This window comes from Urocitellus parryii, chromosome X (assembly GCF_045843805.1).
Source record: "Urocitellus parryii isolate mUroPar1 chromosome X, mUroPar1.hap1, whole genome shotgun sequence".
Classification (NCBI taxonomy): Eukaryota; Metazoa; Chordata; class Mammalia; order Rodentia; family Sciuridae; genus Urocitellus; species Urocitellus parryii.
The window spans coordinates 62,924,174-62,939,033 of record NC_135547.1 but is presented as its reverse complement, the minus strand read 5'-3'; the positions used below and the strand labels follow the sequence as shown (position 1 = coordinate 62,939,033).

General features: G+C 34.4%; 2 protein-coding genes across 3 annotated transcripts in view; both read left to right on the top strand.

The window, feature by feature from the left end:
* The window catches only part of LOC113199935 (uncharacterized), a 433,183-nt gene that overhangs the window by 411,531 nt on the left and 6,792 nt on the right, over window positions 1–14,860 (top strand). Inside the window, exon 12 of the mRNA XM_077793630.1 lies at window positions 14,521–14,585. Coding sequence (XP_077649756.1) covers window positions 14,521–14,585 — 65 coding nt within the window. The remainder of the gene's footprint in view (window positions 1–14,520; window positions 14,586–14,860) is intronic.
* Window positions 8,482–8,925, top strand: LOC113199940 (ubiquitin-conjugating enzyme E2 D2-like). Of its 2 annotated transcripts, XM_077793957.1 has the most exons (2): window positions 8,482–8,625; window positions 8,680–8,925. In XM_077793957.1, exons 1-2 carry the CDS (start codon window positions 8,482–8,484, stop codon window positions 8,923–8,925), a joined length of 390 nt encoding a protein of 129 aa, XP_077650083.1. The 2 variants fall into 2 exon arrangements, with proteins under 2 accessions (XP_077650083.1, XP_077650082.1); XM_077793956.1 differs by having other exon boundaries at window positions 8,482–8,925.

Genomic DNA, 14,860 nt, shown 5'->3' with positions numbered 1-14,860 from the left:
TGTCTAGCAAATTCCCTTATTCACAAAATTAAGAGAAGAGAGTCCAACATTGTGGTCTGATACATCTGCTGGGGGGAGAAAGCAATGCAGATTGGGGTTTACTTGGCGGTTGGCCATTGCTAGGGTTAGGGACAAGGGTAACTTATCCCCTCAGGAGGCTACTATACTATTCGCAACATAGTTACACACATCCCACAGACAGCTCCTGATACCAAATTTCAAAAAAAATAATTGCAAGGGCTACAAAGAAATAGAAAAACATGGCCCCAAAAAATAATCAAATAAAACTCTGAAAATCAACCCTAAAGAATCATATCTATATGCTGCCTGACAAAAATTCTAAGGTGCTAAGTAATTTTTTGAAAGAAACACAAAAAATCTAAATGAACTCTGGAAAATTATTGTGCGTGAACAAAGTCAGAATGTCATGAAAAAGAAACTACAAAAAATAACCAGCAGACATTCTTGAACTGAAAAATGCAAAAGTGAACTGAAAATTTTATTAAAGGTATTCAGCAGCAGACTTTCTCAGGTGAAAGAAAGAATCACTCAACTGAAGAAATATTAATTGAAATCACCGAGTTAGAGGAGCAAAAAAGAAAAAAAAAATAGAACGAAGGAAAGCAAGAAGACCAAGGGGTGGGTGGAAATTATCAACCCAAACAATGTACTAATTGCTGGAATATCAGAAGGAAAAGAGCAAGAGAAAAGAGGGATGAGTGCAAATTTGAAGAATAGCTGAAAACTCCCTGAATCTGAGAGAATAAATGAACATACAGATTCAAAAAGCTCTAAGAATTGCAACAAGGAAAACTAAAAATATACATGCATAAACATTAACACTAAACTGTAAAAAAAATTTAAAATCATGAAAGCATCAATTGAAAAATTATTCATCACACAGGAGCTTTCATAAGATTATCAGTACATTTCTCAGAAGAAACCTGGTAGGCTACAAGGGAGTAAAATGTCATTTTTAAAGTGCTGGGGGAAGTCAACCAAGAATACTGTACCTAACAAATCTGACCTTTAAAAGTAAAGAAGGAATTATGAATTTCCCACATTTAGAAAAAGCTGAAGATGTGCATTGTCTCTAAAACTACTCCACAAGAAATGCTGAAGAGATTCCTTCAATATAAAAATAAGTAACACTAGCAATAGCATAAATCCATATGAAAATAGAAAGTTCTTTGGTAAAGGTAATTACACAGATATAATAACCTATGTTACTATAATTTGGGTACACAAATTCACTTATAATTCTTATAGGAAATTTAAATTTTAAAATATTTTAAAATTATAAATCTATATTAATGGATAAAATATATTGATATAACTTGTGACATCAATAACAAAATGGTATCTGGAAGCTGCAAAGGAGTATAGTGGAGTTTTCTTTGTTTTCACACCTTTATTGGTGCATTATACTTCTACATATGGATGGAATTTGTTGTTACATATTTGTACATGCACAGCACACAATATAACAATATTATTTGGCCATATTTTTATGTTTGGGTTGTTAAAGGACTTTTATTTTATTTATTTGTATGTGGTGCTGATAATTGAACCCAGTGCATGCTTGGCAAGCACTCTGTCACTGAGCTACAACACCAGCCCCTATTTGGCCATTTATAATTGTGATGGAAATTAAGTAGTCATCAATATAAAATATAATATTAAACTTTAAGACATGATAAGACAATTCCAATGATAACCACAAAGAAAATATCTAAAGAACATATATAAAATGATTCAAAAATGGAATCAAAGCATTCACTATAAAATAGTCAATGGAATGCAAAGGAAAGCAGGAAGAAAGAAAAAGAAGAACAAAATAACTACAAGTCAATTAATAAAATGGCAAAATAAACCCCTTCATATCAGTAAAATTACTTTAAATGAATTAAACTACACAATCAAAAGACATTGGCTGAATGGATGTTTTATAAAAATGGTTGCAACTATATTGTCTATAAAAAATTCTCTATAGATCTCAGGACACACAATAGAGGAAAGTTAAAGATGGAAAAAGCATCCCATGCAAATGTAAATAAATGAAAAAAGTGATAGTCAAATTTATTTCAGACAAACTAGACTGTAAGTAAAAAACTGTTAAAATAGCATGTTAAAACTGTTAAAAATAACATGGTACAAAGACATCAGTGTTAATTTACAAGAAGTTATGACAATTATAAATATCTATGCACTAAACATCATATCTCCTAAATACATGAAGCACATGTGACATAGTTCAAGGGAGAAATAGAAAGCAAAATAATAATAGAAGGAGACTTCCATACCGCAACTGTAAATAATGAATAGAAGAACCAAACAACATAAATAAGGAAGGAGGACATTAACAACACTATGGATCATTTGGGCTAACAGACAAGTGCAGAATACCCCAAAATAACAGAAGAATATATTTTTCTGTAGAACATTCTCCAGAATAGGCCACTTATTAAGCCATGAAATAAGTCTTGGAACATTTAAAAGACAGAAAATGCTTAAAAGTACCTTTTCTTATCCCAGTGGAACAAAACTATAAATAAATAGCAGAATAAAAATTTTAAAAAATATGCAGAAATTAAACAATAGACTCTTAAAATACCCACATATATATTAAAAAAGAAGTCATAAGCAAAATTAGGAAATACCCTGAGATAAATGAAAATGAAAACATTAAAAAATTGTACTTCATCTAAATTAAAATCTGCTCTTAGATAATATTAAAAGAATTTGACACAAGCCATAGAGGAAAGAAAACATTTGTAAGCCATATATTTGATAATGTACTTGTAATGAGCAATTTTATATCATAGAAACTTTATTCATAATGGCCCCAAACTGAAAGCAATCTGAATGACCATCAACAAGTAAATGGGTAAACAAACTCTGGTGTATACACACATAGTAGAATACCATTCAGCAATAAGAACATTTAAACTGATGATGCAGTCAACAATATGAACAAGTCTCAAAATAATTGCAGTAAGTGAAATAAGCCAGCTACAAAACATATACTGCATGACTTAATAATAATTATATAAAATTCAGTCTGTGACAAAATGTGACTTGTGGTTATTGGGTATGGGATGATTAAAGGAGAGTTTACAAAGGGACACAAATAAAACTTTGGGGGAAGATGAATGTGTGCATCATCTTGATAGTTGTGATAGTTTCACAATTATATACATGTCAAATTGTACACTTAAAATGTACAGTAAGATATATGAGTTATACCTCAATAAATCTATTTTTATAAATGGATGAGAAATAGACTGTACAACTGTCCTAATATGTATTTTTTCTGGAAATTTTCAAATCATCAGTATTTCAAACTTCTGAACAGTTCAGAATTTTATCTTTAGAATTTATCTTATAGTTCCTACTAGTAGCCTCTCTGATATTCCTTTCTTCTGATTCCTTATAATCTTTATTGGAGCATCTTTCCCTTTCTTAGATCAGATCACAATCTACTCTCTCATTGGACCTATCCAATATTTAACCTTTAAGACCTATTCCCACTCCAATTCCTCAAGAATCCATGAACCCAAGCCTAACTAATTCTTCCATACTAATTTGTAGCACAGTTTTTCCCTGAATGACAACAATAACACTCAACCATATAGCAGCTTACATTGTTCAATTGGCATTATCAGTATTATATTTTCAACAAAACATTAAGTCCTCTTAAAAAAAAGGATTAAGTTGCCTTCTTTTATAAGGCCCATGATACCTAGGATTATTTTGAATACATGCTGATGGCATTGACTGAATGCTCCACTGAAAATTAAACTGACTGACACATCATTAACATAAGATCATTGCTATAGCATGTGGATGAATGTTTGAGGATCCTTAAGCCCAAATCTATGACCTAAGCTGCCAGTTACATTCCTTTATTTTAAACCAATGGTTCTCAAAGTACTGCCCACAGGCCAGCATCATCAGCATCACCTGAAATTTGTTAGAAATACAAATTCTGGGGGCTGGGGTTGTGGCTAGGAGGGAAAGCGCTTGCCTAGCATGTGTGAGGCACTGGGTTCGATCCTCAGCACCACAGAAAAATAAAATAAAGATATTTTGTCCACCTATAACTAAAAAATAAATATTTTAAAAAAGAAATACAAATTCTGAGGCAACACCTGTTGACTGAGTCTTTAAAACTGGGTACAGTGTGTCTTAACAAACCTTCCAGAAGATTCTTATGAAGGCTTGAGTTTGAGAACCATTTTAGAAACAACAACCATATTAAGCTTTATAACTTTTTTAAAAAATTTTTATTTCTGGGCTGGGATTGTGGCTCAGCAGTAGACACTTGCCTAGCACGTGTGAGGCCCTGGGTTTGATCCTCAACACCATATAAAAATAAAATATTGTGTCCAACTACAACTAAAAATAAATAAATAAATATTTAAATAAAAATTTTATTTCTTACATAACAACAGTGGAATGCATTACAATCATAATTATCCATTCACAGACAATTTGAAAAGCAGTATGGAGATTCCTTTGAAAGCTGGTAATGGAATGACCATTTGACCCAGCTATTCCTCTTCTCGGACTATACCCAAAGGACCCAAAAACAGCATACTACAGGGACACAGCCACATCAATGTTTATAGCAGCACAATTCACAATAGCTAAACTGTGGAGCCAACCTAGATGTCCTTCAGTGGATGAATGGATAAAAATGGCATTTATAAGCTTTATAACTTTATAACTTTTCTGTGTAACTTTCCCAATTTTTTAAAAAATCAATTCAATAATTATGTCAACTTCTGCCAGGGTCGTAGGAAATTAAATAATCAGTTACTGAGCTGTAATTTTTCTTTGATCACTAAATACAACACTTGGCTAGACACAGTGATGGAAAACTAGAAAAAAAAAACAGTTGAGAGATATTAGTCTTCTCCATCCCATACATTTTAAACTGGATGCTAATATTATGATTGTCCTTTGGTTAGTATGAACTATGAAGGAAATGTTATGAAAGCAAGCATTTCCTTAACAGAATTTTCTTTGGGCAATGAAATAAGGCTTTTGTGGAATTAGATATGTGTTTCAATAACATACCACATTGAAAGGATGCTTGTATCATTTTTATTCCTAAAATTTTGACAGTTCATTATCTATAATGAAAGTGTAAGGGTGACTGTGTCTGAAGAAAGCAATATGCCCTTATGACTAAACTCTAAGAGAAGCATTCCATTATGTCATATGAAAGGTAAAGTCACTTCGAACTGTCATTGAGGGCTTGTCAAATGAAGAATAATGCAATATAAACTATATTGCTTTTTGGTTTTGTTGTGGTATAATATCTCATAACCTGTAATGTTTATGACCTACATTTTAGGTTATGTAGAGAAATGAAAAATTATAAACCTTTTATATCAAACCCAGCATAAATTATATCATTTAACTTTTAATGAATTCATGCACTCATCCAGAAAATATTGAGTACCTAGTATTCACTAGGCAGTAAGAGGACAAAAAAGATCCAAGCCAATCCTATCATCAAAGATCTATCAGACTGGTTAAGAGGGTGAACATTTAGGTAGACAAAACAAAGTAGTATAATATATGCTGTATTAGAGGGAAAAATTTCTGTGTAACAGAAGAAAGTTTAATTGTCCCTGAAGAGGAATTAATAGGGAAGCGTTGAAATTTAGAACTCATCCTGAAGGTGATGGAGAGCTTTTGAAAAACATTATGATAGAAATTGATTTGTGTTTTAGGAAGATTGTTCTAAATGGCAGATGCATTTGAGAGTTGAAAGATGGGCAGTATAAACACTCATTAAATATATTATTGTGGTCAGGCATGATGGCACATGCTTGCTGTCCCAGCTACTCAGGAGACCAACTTAGAAAAATTAAGAGTTTCAGGCCAGCCTGGGACTGGGCAACAGGCATTATAGGCAGACTCGGTCTCAAATACAATAATTATGTGTGTGTGTATAAAATTATACTCTGGTGATAAATGATTACATACTAAATGAAAACAGCAACATTGGGGATGAAACTGAATGTAAAACGGTATATTCTGTGGAAAGTATATGAGGATCATGGTCACACATTTTTTTCTATAGAGATCTTACACAAGATTACATGATCCTGATGCCCAATCCAATAAAAAAGTTAGACATTGGGGCTATGGTTATAGCTCAGTGTTAGAGTGCTTGCCTAGCATGTGTGAGGCACTAGGTTTGGTCCTCAGCACCACATAAAAATAAGTTAATAAAGTAAAGGTATTTGTTCCATCTACAACTAAAAAATGAAAGAAAAAAATAAATTTTTAGGCACTAATGGCATCCTGTAAGAAAAAAAAATAAATTGTTAGGCACTAATGGCATCCTGTATTGCAAAATAATTTTTCAAATCTCATTTCTATGGAGAAACATCTTTGAAATCTTATCTCAAAAGTTTGCAATATTATATATGCTTTCTACAAAAGGAATCCATTTTGATATTCATTTTGATGTTTTTACATAATGTTATTTTAAATGTAGATTTTAAAATTTGATATTCAGCACAGTGACATGAATAGTTTATTCCTTCAGAATACAAAAACCAAACAACAACAATAACAACAAACATGCTCTTTTTGTGGAGTTGAGAAAGGTGAACCAGGGGTAAGAACAAGGAGGAATGGGAAAGGGATGGAACAGCAGAATGTAACTAACCAAACTATCTCATGTACATGTATGAACATCTCTCAATGAATTCCATTATTATGTATAACTACAGTGCACCAATTTAAAAAAATAAATAACAGAAATGGAACACTGATTTAAAAGTGCCTCTGCTAAAAAATTTATTGCTGATTATGTTGGTTAATTTTAGGGCTTTTAAATAAAATGTTACATGAGGATTAAAAAAAAAGAAAAAAAATATGTTCTTTGGTACCATACAACACCAGAAACCTCAATATCCCTTTCAATGAGTTAGACATATCATAACATTATTAGAAAACCTAGTCAAACATCTACATTCTCCCCCTTGTATTGTCAATTAATTCTTATCTTGCCTTCCTAAGTTGGTTGAATATGTATATTAGATAACTAGTTTTGCAGCAGGGAATTTTCATAACTGAATATTCAGCATAAGTGCAACTGTAATCTGACATGTATGACAAAATTTCTTACCGAAATGTAAAAACTCCTTATTAAATTTTTGCTTAATTATGAAAAGGAATGGACATGGCAAACAGACTAATCTATTCTGGTAGTACTTATCTGGCTTTACATTTCTATACATATAATCAATATTTGTATAGGAAATCCTCAGGAATCAAAGAGATTCTGTTGTGCAGTCATGTTTGCTATTAGAACTGTCATCCCTTCCAAGTTATTGCATTTATAAAAAAAAACAATAACTAAATTTCATATATATGCCAGATGGACTGGTTTATTTTCCTTCCTTTCTTCCTCCCTCATACCCTGTCCTGTCAATAGTTCTTCAAATATTCAATTGACTTCAATTCCAAATTGAAATTTTGAAGGTTTTAAACCTTCCAAAAAATAAATTTACTAAAACATTATCAAAAGTTATTGTAAAATATATTATCTCAAACTTATAACTGCTAAGGTTGTGTGTACAAGGGACTGTCTCAGTTAAGAAGTACACATGGAAGTGTGTTCCATAGCGTGTGTAGCTTACTCTTAAAGATAGGCAGAGAGAATAGAGATCAGGATCAAGCCAAAGCAGTAGCAACCATACTGAGGCGGGGGGGGGGGGGGGGGGCAAGGGATGGGAAGGGCGCCTGCATTAAACTGATTGTACCCATTCTGGTAACTGAGCAGAGGGCGGCACACTGTGGCCCACCCAGCCGCGGAGGGGGGGGGACAGAGAGAGAGAGAGAGAGAGAGAGAGAGAGAGAGAGAGAGAGACAGAGAGAGAGACAGAGAGAGACAGAGAAGAGCCAGGGTGAGCCCCGCAACACTCCCCACCTTCCCCTCAAGCACCCCAGACCCCGCTCCCTCCCCGCTCCGCCCCCACCCCCGCCCCTGCCCCTAGGGATGCGCCCTGGGCGACACTGTGCAGCTCCAGCAGGGCGGCCTCTGTGACCTCACAGAGCGGATCCCCTCCTGTTGCCAGGGCCCGGATGTGGGCGTCAGGGGCCAGAGGCAAGCGGCAGGCTGCCCTGGACAGGAGCATGGGCCACTCAGGGCAGCGGTGTCTTAAGGCATCACGGCCTCCGTGCAGCGGGAATTTTCAGCTCCAGAAGGCACATCGACAGCGGCCCTGAACCACACACAGGTGTTCTGCAGAGCCTCAGGTGCGGGGGAGCACCCCATTCCTTCTCCTGGCTCAGCCCCACTCTCTGCTCCTGATCAGCGCCGCTCAGACCCCTGGACCAGCCCGAGCACCCACAGTCCTGCCATCCGCCCGCTGCTCTTCGCAATCCACAGTCGTGATCTCGGACTCCCTCCAACAGGCGCCAGCACCAGTGCCAAGCAGTGACAGCCCCGCAATGGCTCTGAAGCGCATTCATAAGGAACTCCTAGACCTGGCTCGAGACCCCCCGGCCCAGTGCTCTGCAGGGCCGGTGGGGGAGGATATGTTTCGTTGGCAAGCTGCCATCATGGGGCCCAGCGACAGTCCCTACCAGGGAGGGGTCTTTTTCCTGTCCATACAGTTTCCATCTGATTATCCCTTCAAACCACCCAAGATCATGTTCATCACCCGAATTTACCACCCTAATATCAACAGAAGCGGAAACATTTGTCTAGACATCCTTAGATCTGAGTGGTCACCAGCACTGACAATCTCTAAAGTGTTGTTATCTATATGCTCTATGTTGTGTGACCCTAACCCGGATGATCCTTTGGTTCCTGAAATTGCTAAAATCTATCTAAAGGACAGGAGAAAGTATGACAGAGTCGCTCAGGAGTGGACCGAAATATATGCCATGTGAATTACAAATATAATGCCAATGCCTTTGCCATCGCCATAATAATAAATCCAAAATTAACAATTCAATCAATTGGTGGTCTTTTGATTGCTTTCTATGAAATGGGGTGTTCCCCTTCCTTCTGGGCACTCCTTGTACAGTTTTCACATCTGGGCCCAAGGGAAAGGGAGTTCAGCGGTAGAGAGGGGAGGATCAGGAAGGGGAGGAATGTGGGAGAGGGGTGGGGGAAAGAAGAGGAGAGGGGGAAGTGCTAGGTTGGTGGAAGTGGCCTGGGGAGTAGGAGGGTGGAGGTGCAAAAAAGAATATAAAACCAGTCTTAATTTAGTTTTGACTGAAGATTTCTTTAAAGATTTGGGATTGGAAAACAAAGATTAAGAGGTTTAGGGATGAGAACAGCAATTCCACCCCAGCCTACCAGTGGGGAAACTGTGGATTCTTCTAGAACTGACAACTAGGAAATTCTGAGTGAAAATTCCAAAACTATTTAGGCATCCTTTCCTTCTGAAGAACTTATGCCTTCAGGTGTTTTGGTTTTGATCAAGATTAATATTAACACATACCCTTTATTTTGAGGTCCAGACTTAACTGACTGAAAATGAAATGTATTAATTGTGATCAAAATGTTTTGATCACAGTTTTCTACACCACCCACCTCTTCTATTCCGACCATTTTACCCACTCTGAGCATATCTATTGAAGTCTAATTTGTCTTGTTTTCACAAGAACCAGGTTCATTTTGAGATTTTACACAGTTTGCAAGCATACAAGTTAGTCTGTCACCATTTTGGTGGAGGCTGAAGAATGACAGACAGAGACTCCTGGGGTGGAGACAAAGGCCTTTATTAATCCTGGCACAGCAGGAAGCATGAGCTTCACTAAAGTAGGTTCCTCTTGCCCTGAAAATTCCAATGAGGAGGTGTAGCAGACCAGGTTTCTGCTGCACACACACTGGGTTTCTGTCACAGCTGAGCAGCCCCAGTCTTTGAAGGAACAGCTAGTAAACCTGCACCACCTTTGGCCAGAGAGATCCTCTTATTAACCTGGTCAGAAAACAAATCTACTCTCTGTCCTGGAGGGCTCTCTATATTCTGAGGTTGTCTGATGTACATATATACCTCAAAAAAGCAGTTAAAACAAGAAAAAGAATATATTCAACACAATATTAAACTTTTAATACTCCTCTTTGAACTAGGCTAGCTCAATTTCATATTTCTTTTCAGTTTTTAGTATTATAACAAGGAAAATCAGTTATTAAATAAAAGTCAATAAGTACATCTGTAAGAAGATATGCATTCTTTATATTTTAAAAATCTGACTGGTCCAAGATAAACATTGTCATAATATATATGGGAATATGGAAAATTGCACTCCAGTAGTTTGAAGAATAGTAATTTTCAAAGCTTTAATTTTCTAAAAGTAAGTTCATAACATCTCAAGAAAAAGAGGACAACAATTGCTCAGCAGGGAAAATACATGCTTAGTTTCTTACTGCTTTCATGAAGGTTTAACAGTTTATATGGATGATGACAATGTTATTGAGCTTACATTTTCAATAAATATCAAATTTTCTCCCAGCTGAAGCAAAGAAGGAAGAACTAATTTCTACTTAAATACAATCCCTTGAAAAGTACATTAATTTCTCATTTGAGAAAAATTTTGGCTTCTAAATATAGAATTTTTTTTAAAAAAATTTTGAAAATGTACATTTAAATTTAGTATCTTATAAATAATGTATTCTTTTCAAGGAGCAATGAGGGGATTATAGTTTTGTAAAGATATGCAAACATCAATTACTTGAGATTTTTAAATTATGCATTACAACATCCATTAAATATATGCAAAAGTTTTAATTCTATGCCAAACCTAAGAACACCTAAAACATAAAATTAATGAAATGTTGTCTAATAGAACATTCTGTAATGATAGAAATATTCTTTATCTACACTATCCAATGCAGTAGCCACTAGGCACATTTAGCTACTGAACACTTGAAATTAAGAGAAGGAAAAAGAATTCTGTTTTATATAGTTCTTAATAAAAGCTTCCTTTTATTGCATGATTTGCAAACAAATGTTTTATAATCTTTGTTCTTTAGTTTGTTCATGCCAATAAGATATTTTTACCAACATATTTACATTATAATATGTGACTACTTTAAATGAATAAAATATCTGCTCATGTCACTAAAGGTCATTAATTTATTAACTATGCCAAGAATTTGTTTAATATTTCAAGGAAGTTAAAACATGGGCACTTAAGGAATTCTATAATAGAGAACTTCATTATTATACCCTGTTAACAAGAAGCTAACAGAAATTTGTGTTGTAAAGATACAATATGGGGGTGGTGGGGTTGTAGCTCAGGGGTAGAATGCTCATCTAGCATGCATGAGGCACTGGGTTCAATCCTCAGCACCACATAAAAATAAAGGTACTATGTACAACTACAACTAAAAAAATAAAAATATGCAATATGAATCTTTAAATAATCAATATAGGTCATCAATAAAAATAACCAGAATTTTTAGAATAAATTATCTCATAGTATGATTTTCCTGTTACAGTTCCATCATAGTTACTAATTATATTGTCTGTTATTTTGCTTCAAATACTATATTTTTTATACCTTTTTTAAAATTTATTTTTATGTGGTGCTGAGGATCGACCCCAGGGCCTCACATGTGCTAGGCGAGCACTCTAACACTGAACCACAACCCCAGCCCCACAAATACTGTATTTTTAACACAACAAAATAAACCCACACTATAGTAAATATTTGTGGCTAGACAGTGAAGTCTAAGCAGAACATGTGGAGAAGATCAAAATGACAATACCAGATGATAACACTATTTCTGATTAGAATATGCAATGTTCTGTTTTATTCAAACTGGTCCCTATGATCTTGATCTGTTAGTCTCCACCCACCAGTTTCTAAATTTCAGTAAAATAAATAATGAAATGTTAAAAATTTTATTTGGAATAGGGGAGAAAGGAATGGTCTTATTCTGTTGTCAGCATTTTTAGAAACAGAATAATGGAACTGATTTGGAGGAAAGTTTCAATCCTAGACATCAAAAGACATAGGTTTTGCCTTGTAAAAACTGCTTAATTATCTCTACAACAAAGAATCCAATGTAAAATTAGTACTTTCAGTTTACTAAGCACTTAACATGATATTTAGTGCCATTACTTATGCTCTTTGGGAATAGGAAATTATAACTGGATCTTGCCTATAGACTCCATCACCTGATTGTTCTACTTCACCTTGAAAGTTGGGCCATAAAGGATGGTTGCTGATTATCCTCTGTATTTCAGTAGTGTCCATGTTGATATCTCCTTTTTCATAATTAATTTTAACAATTGAAGGTTTTTCCCCCTCTTTGTGTTGGTTAGCTTGGCTAAGGGATGTCTAAACAGGACATGTGGAGAAAATCAAAATGACAAGGATCAAAATAAAATTCATCAAATTTATTTATTTTTTCAAAGCCCCAACTTTTACTTTTGTTGATTTTTAAACTTTTTGTTTTCAGTTTCATTGATTTTAACTCTAACTTTAATTATTTCCTGTCTTCTACTGCTTTTTTGTTGATTTGTTCTTCTTGTTCTAGGGCCTTGGGATATAATATTAGATTATTTATGTGGTATTTTTCTCTTCTTTAAATGAATATACTTAATGCTATGAACTCTCCTCTTTGAACTGACTTCATGGTGTCTCAGGGATTTTCTTTTGCTATTCTCATTTACTTCTAATTATTTATTTTATTTCATTCTTAATTTATTCTGCTATCCACTGATTATTCAATAGTGTATTATTTGGTCTCCAGATTTTGGAGTAGCTTCTATTTTTTATTTTATCATTGATTTCTAATTTAATTTCATTATGATGTGATAGAATGCAAGGTATTATCTCTATTGTTTTTGTATTTGCTGACAGTTGCATTGTGGCCTAAGATATGGTCTATTTTAGAAAATGATCCATTACTGCTGAGACGAAAGTGTATTCAGTCATTGATGGATGAAATATTCTGTATATGTCTATTAAGTTTAAATTATTGAATGTATTTTTTAGTTCTATTGCTTCTTTGTTTAGTTTTTGTTTGTTTGTTTGTCTGGAAGATCTAGTGATGTGAGAGTCACCCAGTATTATTTTGTGTTGTGGTCTAGTTGATTCTTGATATTGCGAAGGGTTGGTTTGATATACATAGATGCTCCATCGTTCGGGCATAAGTATTTATGATTATTATTTCTTGTTGTGTAATTTTTAAGCACTGTGAAATGTCCTTCCTTTTCCCTTCTGATTAACTTTGGCTCAAAGTCCATTTTATCTGATATCAGAATAGAAACCCCTGCTTGTGTATGAGATCCATGTGAACTGTATGTTTTTCCCATCCTTTTACCTTCAATGTGTAGATGTCTTTGCCTATGAGATGAGTCTCTTGAAGAGACTTGTTGGGTCTTGTTTTTAATCAAATATGTCAGCCTATGCCTTTTGATGGATGATATTAGGTCATTTACATTCAATGCTGTTATTGAGAAATGATTTTTATTCCTTGTCATTTTGATTTATTTTTGGTTTATAATTTGTATTAGTTTCTCCTTTGATTGAATATTCTTCTAGTGTAGTTCCTCCCTTTCCTGGTTTTCAATTTTGTTTTTATTTTTAAAACACTTTTGTTGTAGATGGACACAATACCTTTATTTTATTTATTTATTTACATGTGGTACTGAGGATCGAACCCAGGGACTCACACATACTTGGCAAGTGCTCTACCACTGAGTTACAACCCTACCCCTCAATTTTATTTTTTACTTCTCCTTCATGAAATATTTTATATTTTATAATGCAGGGTTTTAAATTATGAATTCTTTTAACTTTTATTTATCATGAAAAGTTTTTATTTCATCATCAAATCTGAAGCTTAATTTTTCTGGGTATATTATTCTTTGTTGGCATCCATTTTCTTTCAGAACTTAGTATATATTATTCTAGGACCTCCTACCTTTAGGGTCTGGGTTGAGAAATTAGCTGAACTACAGATTGGTTTACCTCTGAATGTGACTATTAGTATTTAGCTTTCTAAATTTGGTGATATGGAGAGCTTAGAAAGTGTGCAACCACCCAGGATGTAGCTTTCTTTGATATCATGTTTAGAGAAGGTTCTTGTACAATTGTTACAGGCCTCAAATGATGATCTTCGTTTTCTTTTCATTCTCGTTATTACTCTATTATTTATTTAAAATTTCACCCTAAAGTAAAGTATTGTCTATGGAACTTTTTGGCATTTGATGCTAATGCTTTATCACTTTGAATTTTAATGTACCTCTAATGATATTTAGAAATTATGTCTTGTAGATTGTGGGCTCTGGAGTTACACTGCCCAGATTACGAGCATTGGCACTTACTAGCAGTATGAACTCATAAATATTATTTAACCTCTCTGACTCTCAGTTTTCTTACCTGTTAAATGGGAATAATAATATTCCCTACCTCTTATGATTTATACATTAAATGAGAAAGTATCTTGCATATCAAGTCACTCAATATTGATTGACTGTTATTATTAACTATTTCCTTTTTTCTTCTTTGGATTTTTTTCAGTTGGATTGGCCAGATGTTACAGTTAGCATATGGTTCCTCCTTTGGAGATGCAGCTGCTAATGCAGGTAAGGACTTCAAACTACCAAATATTTGCACAGTTTAGAAAATGCAGAAACATGATTTAAATATAAACTCATCAGTGAGATATTTTTCATGGACATTGTTCCTTTTTTGTATGCTTATCACTTACTTTAATTCTTGAATCTCTCACTACATAGTGCAAACAATTTCTAGCCTATTCACAAAGAGATTTCACAATCATAAATGTAGTGGAACATATATCCCTGTGCCCCTATGCAATTCTGCATATAAATATTTTCTAATTTCTAGACGAAGAAAT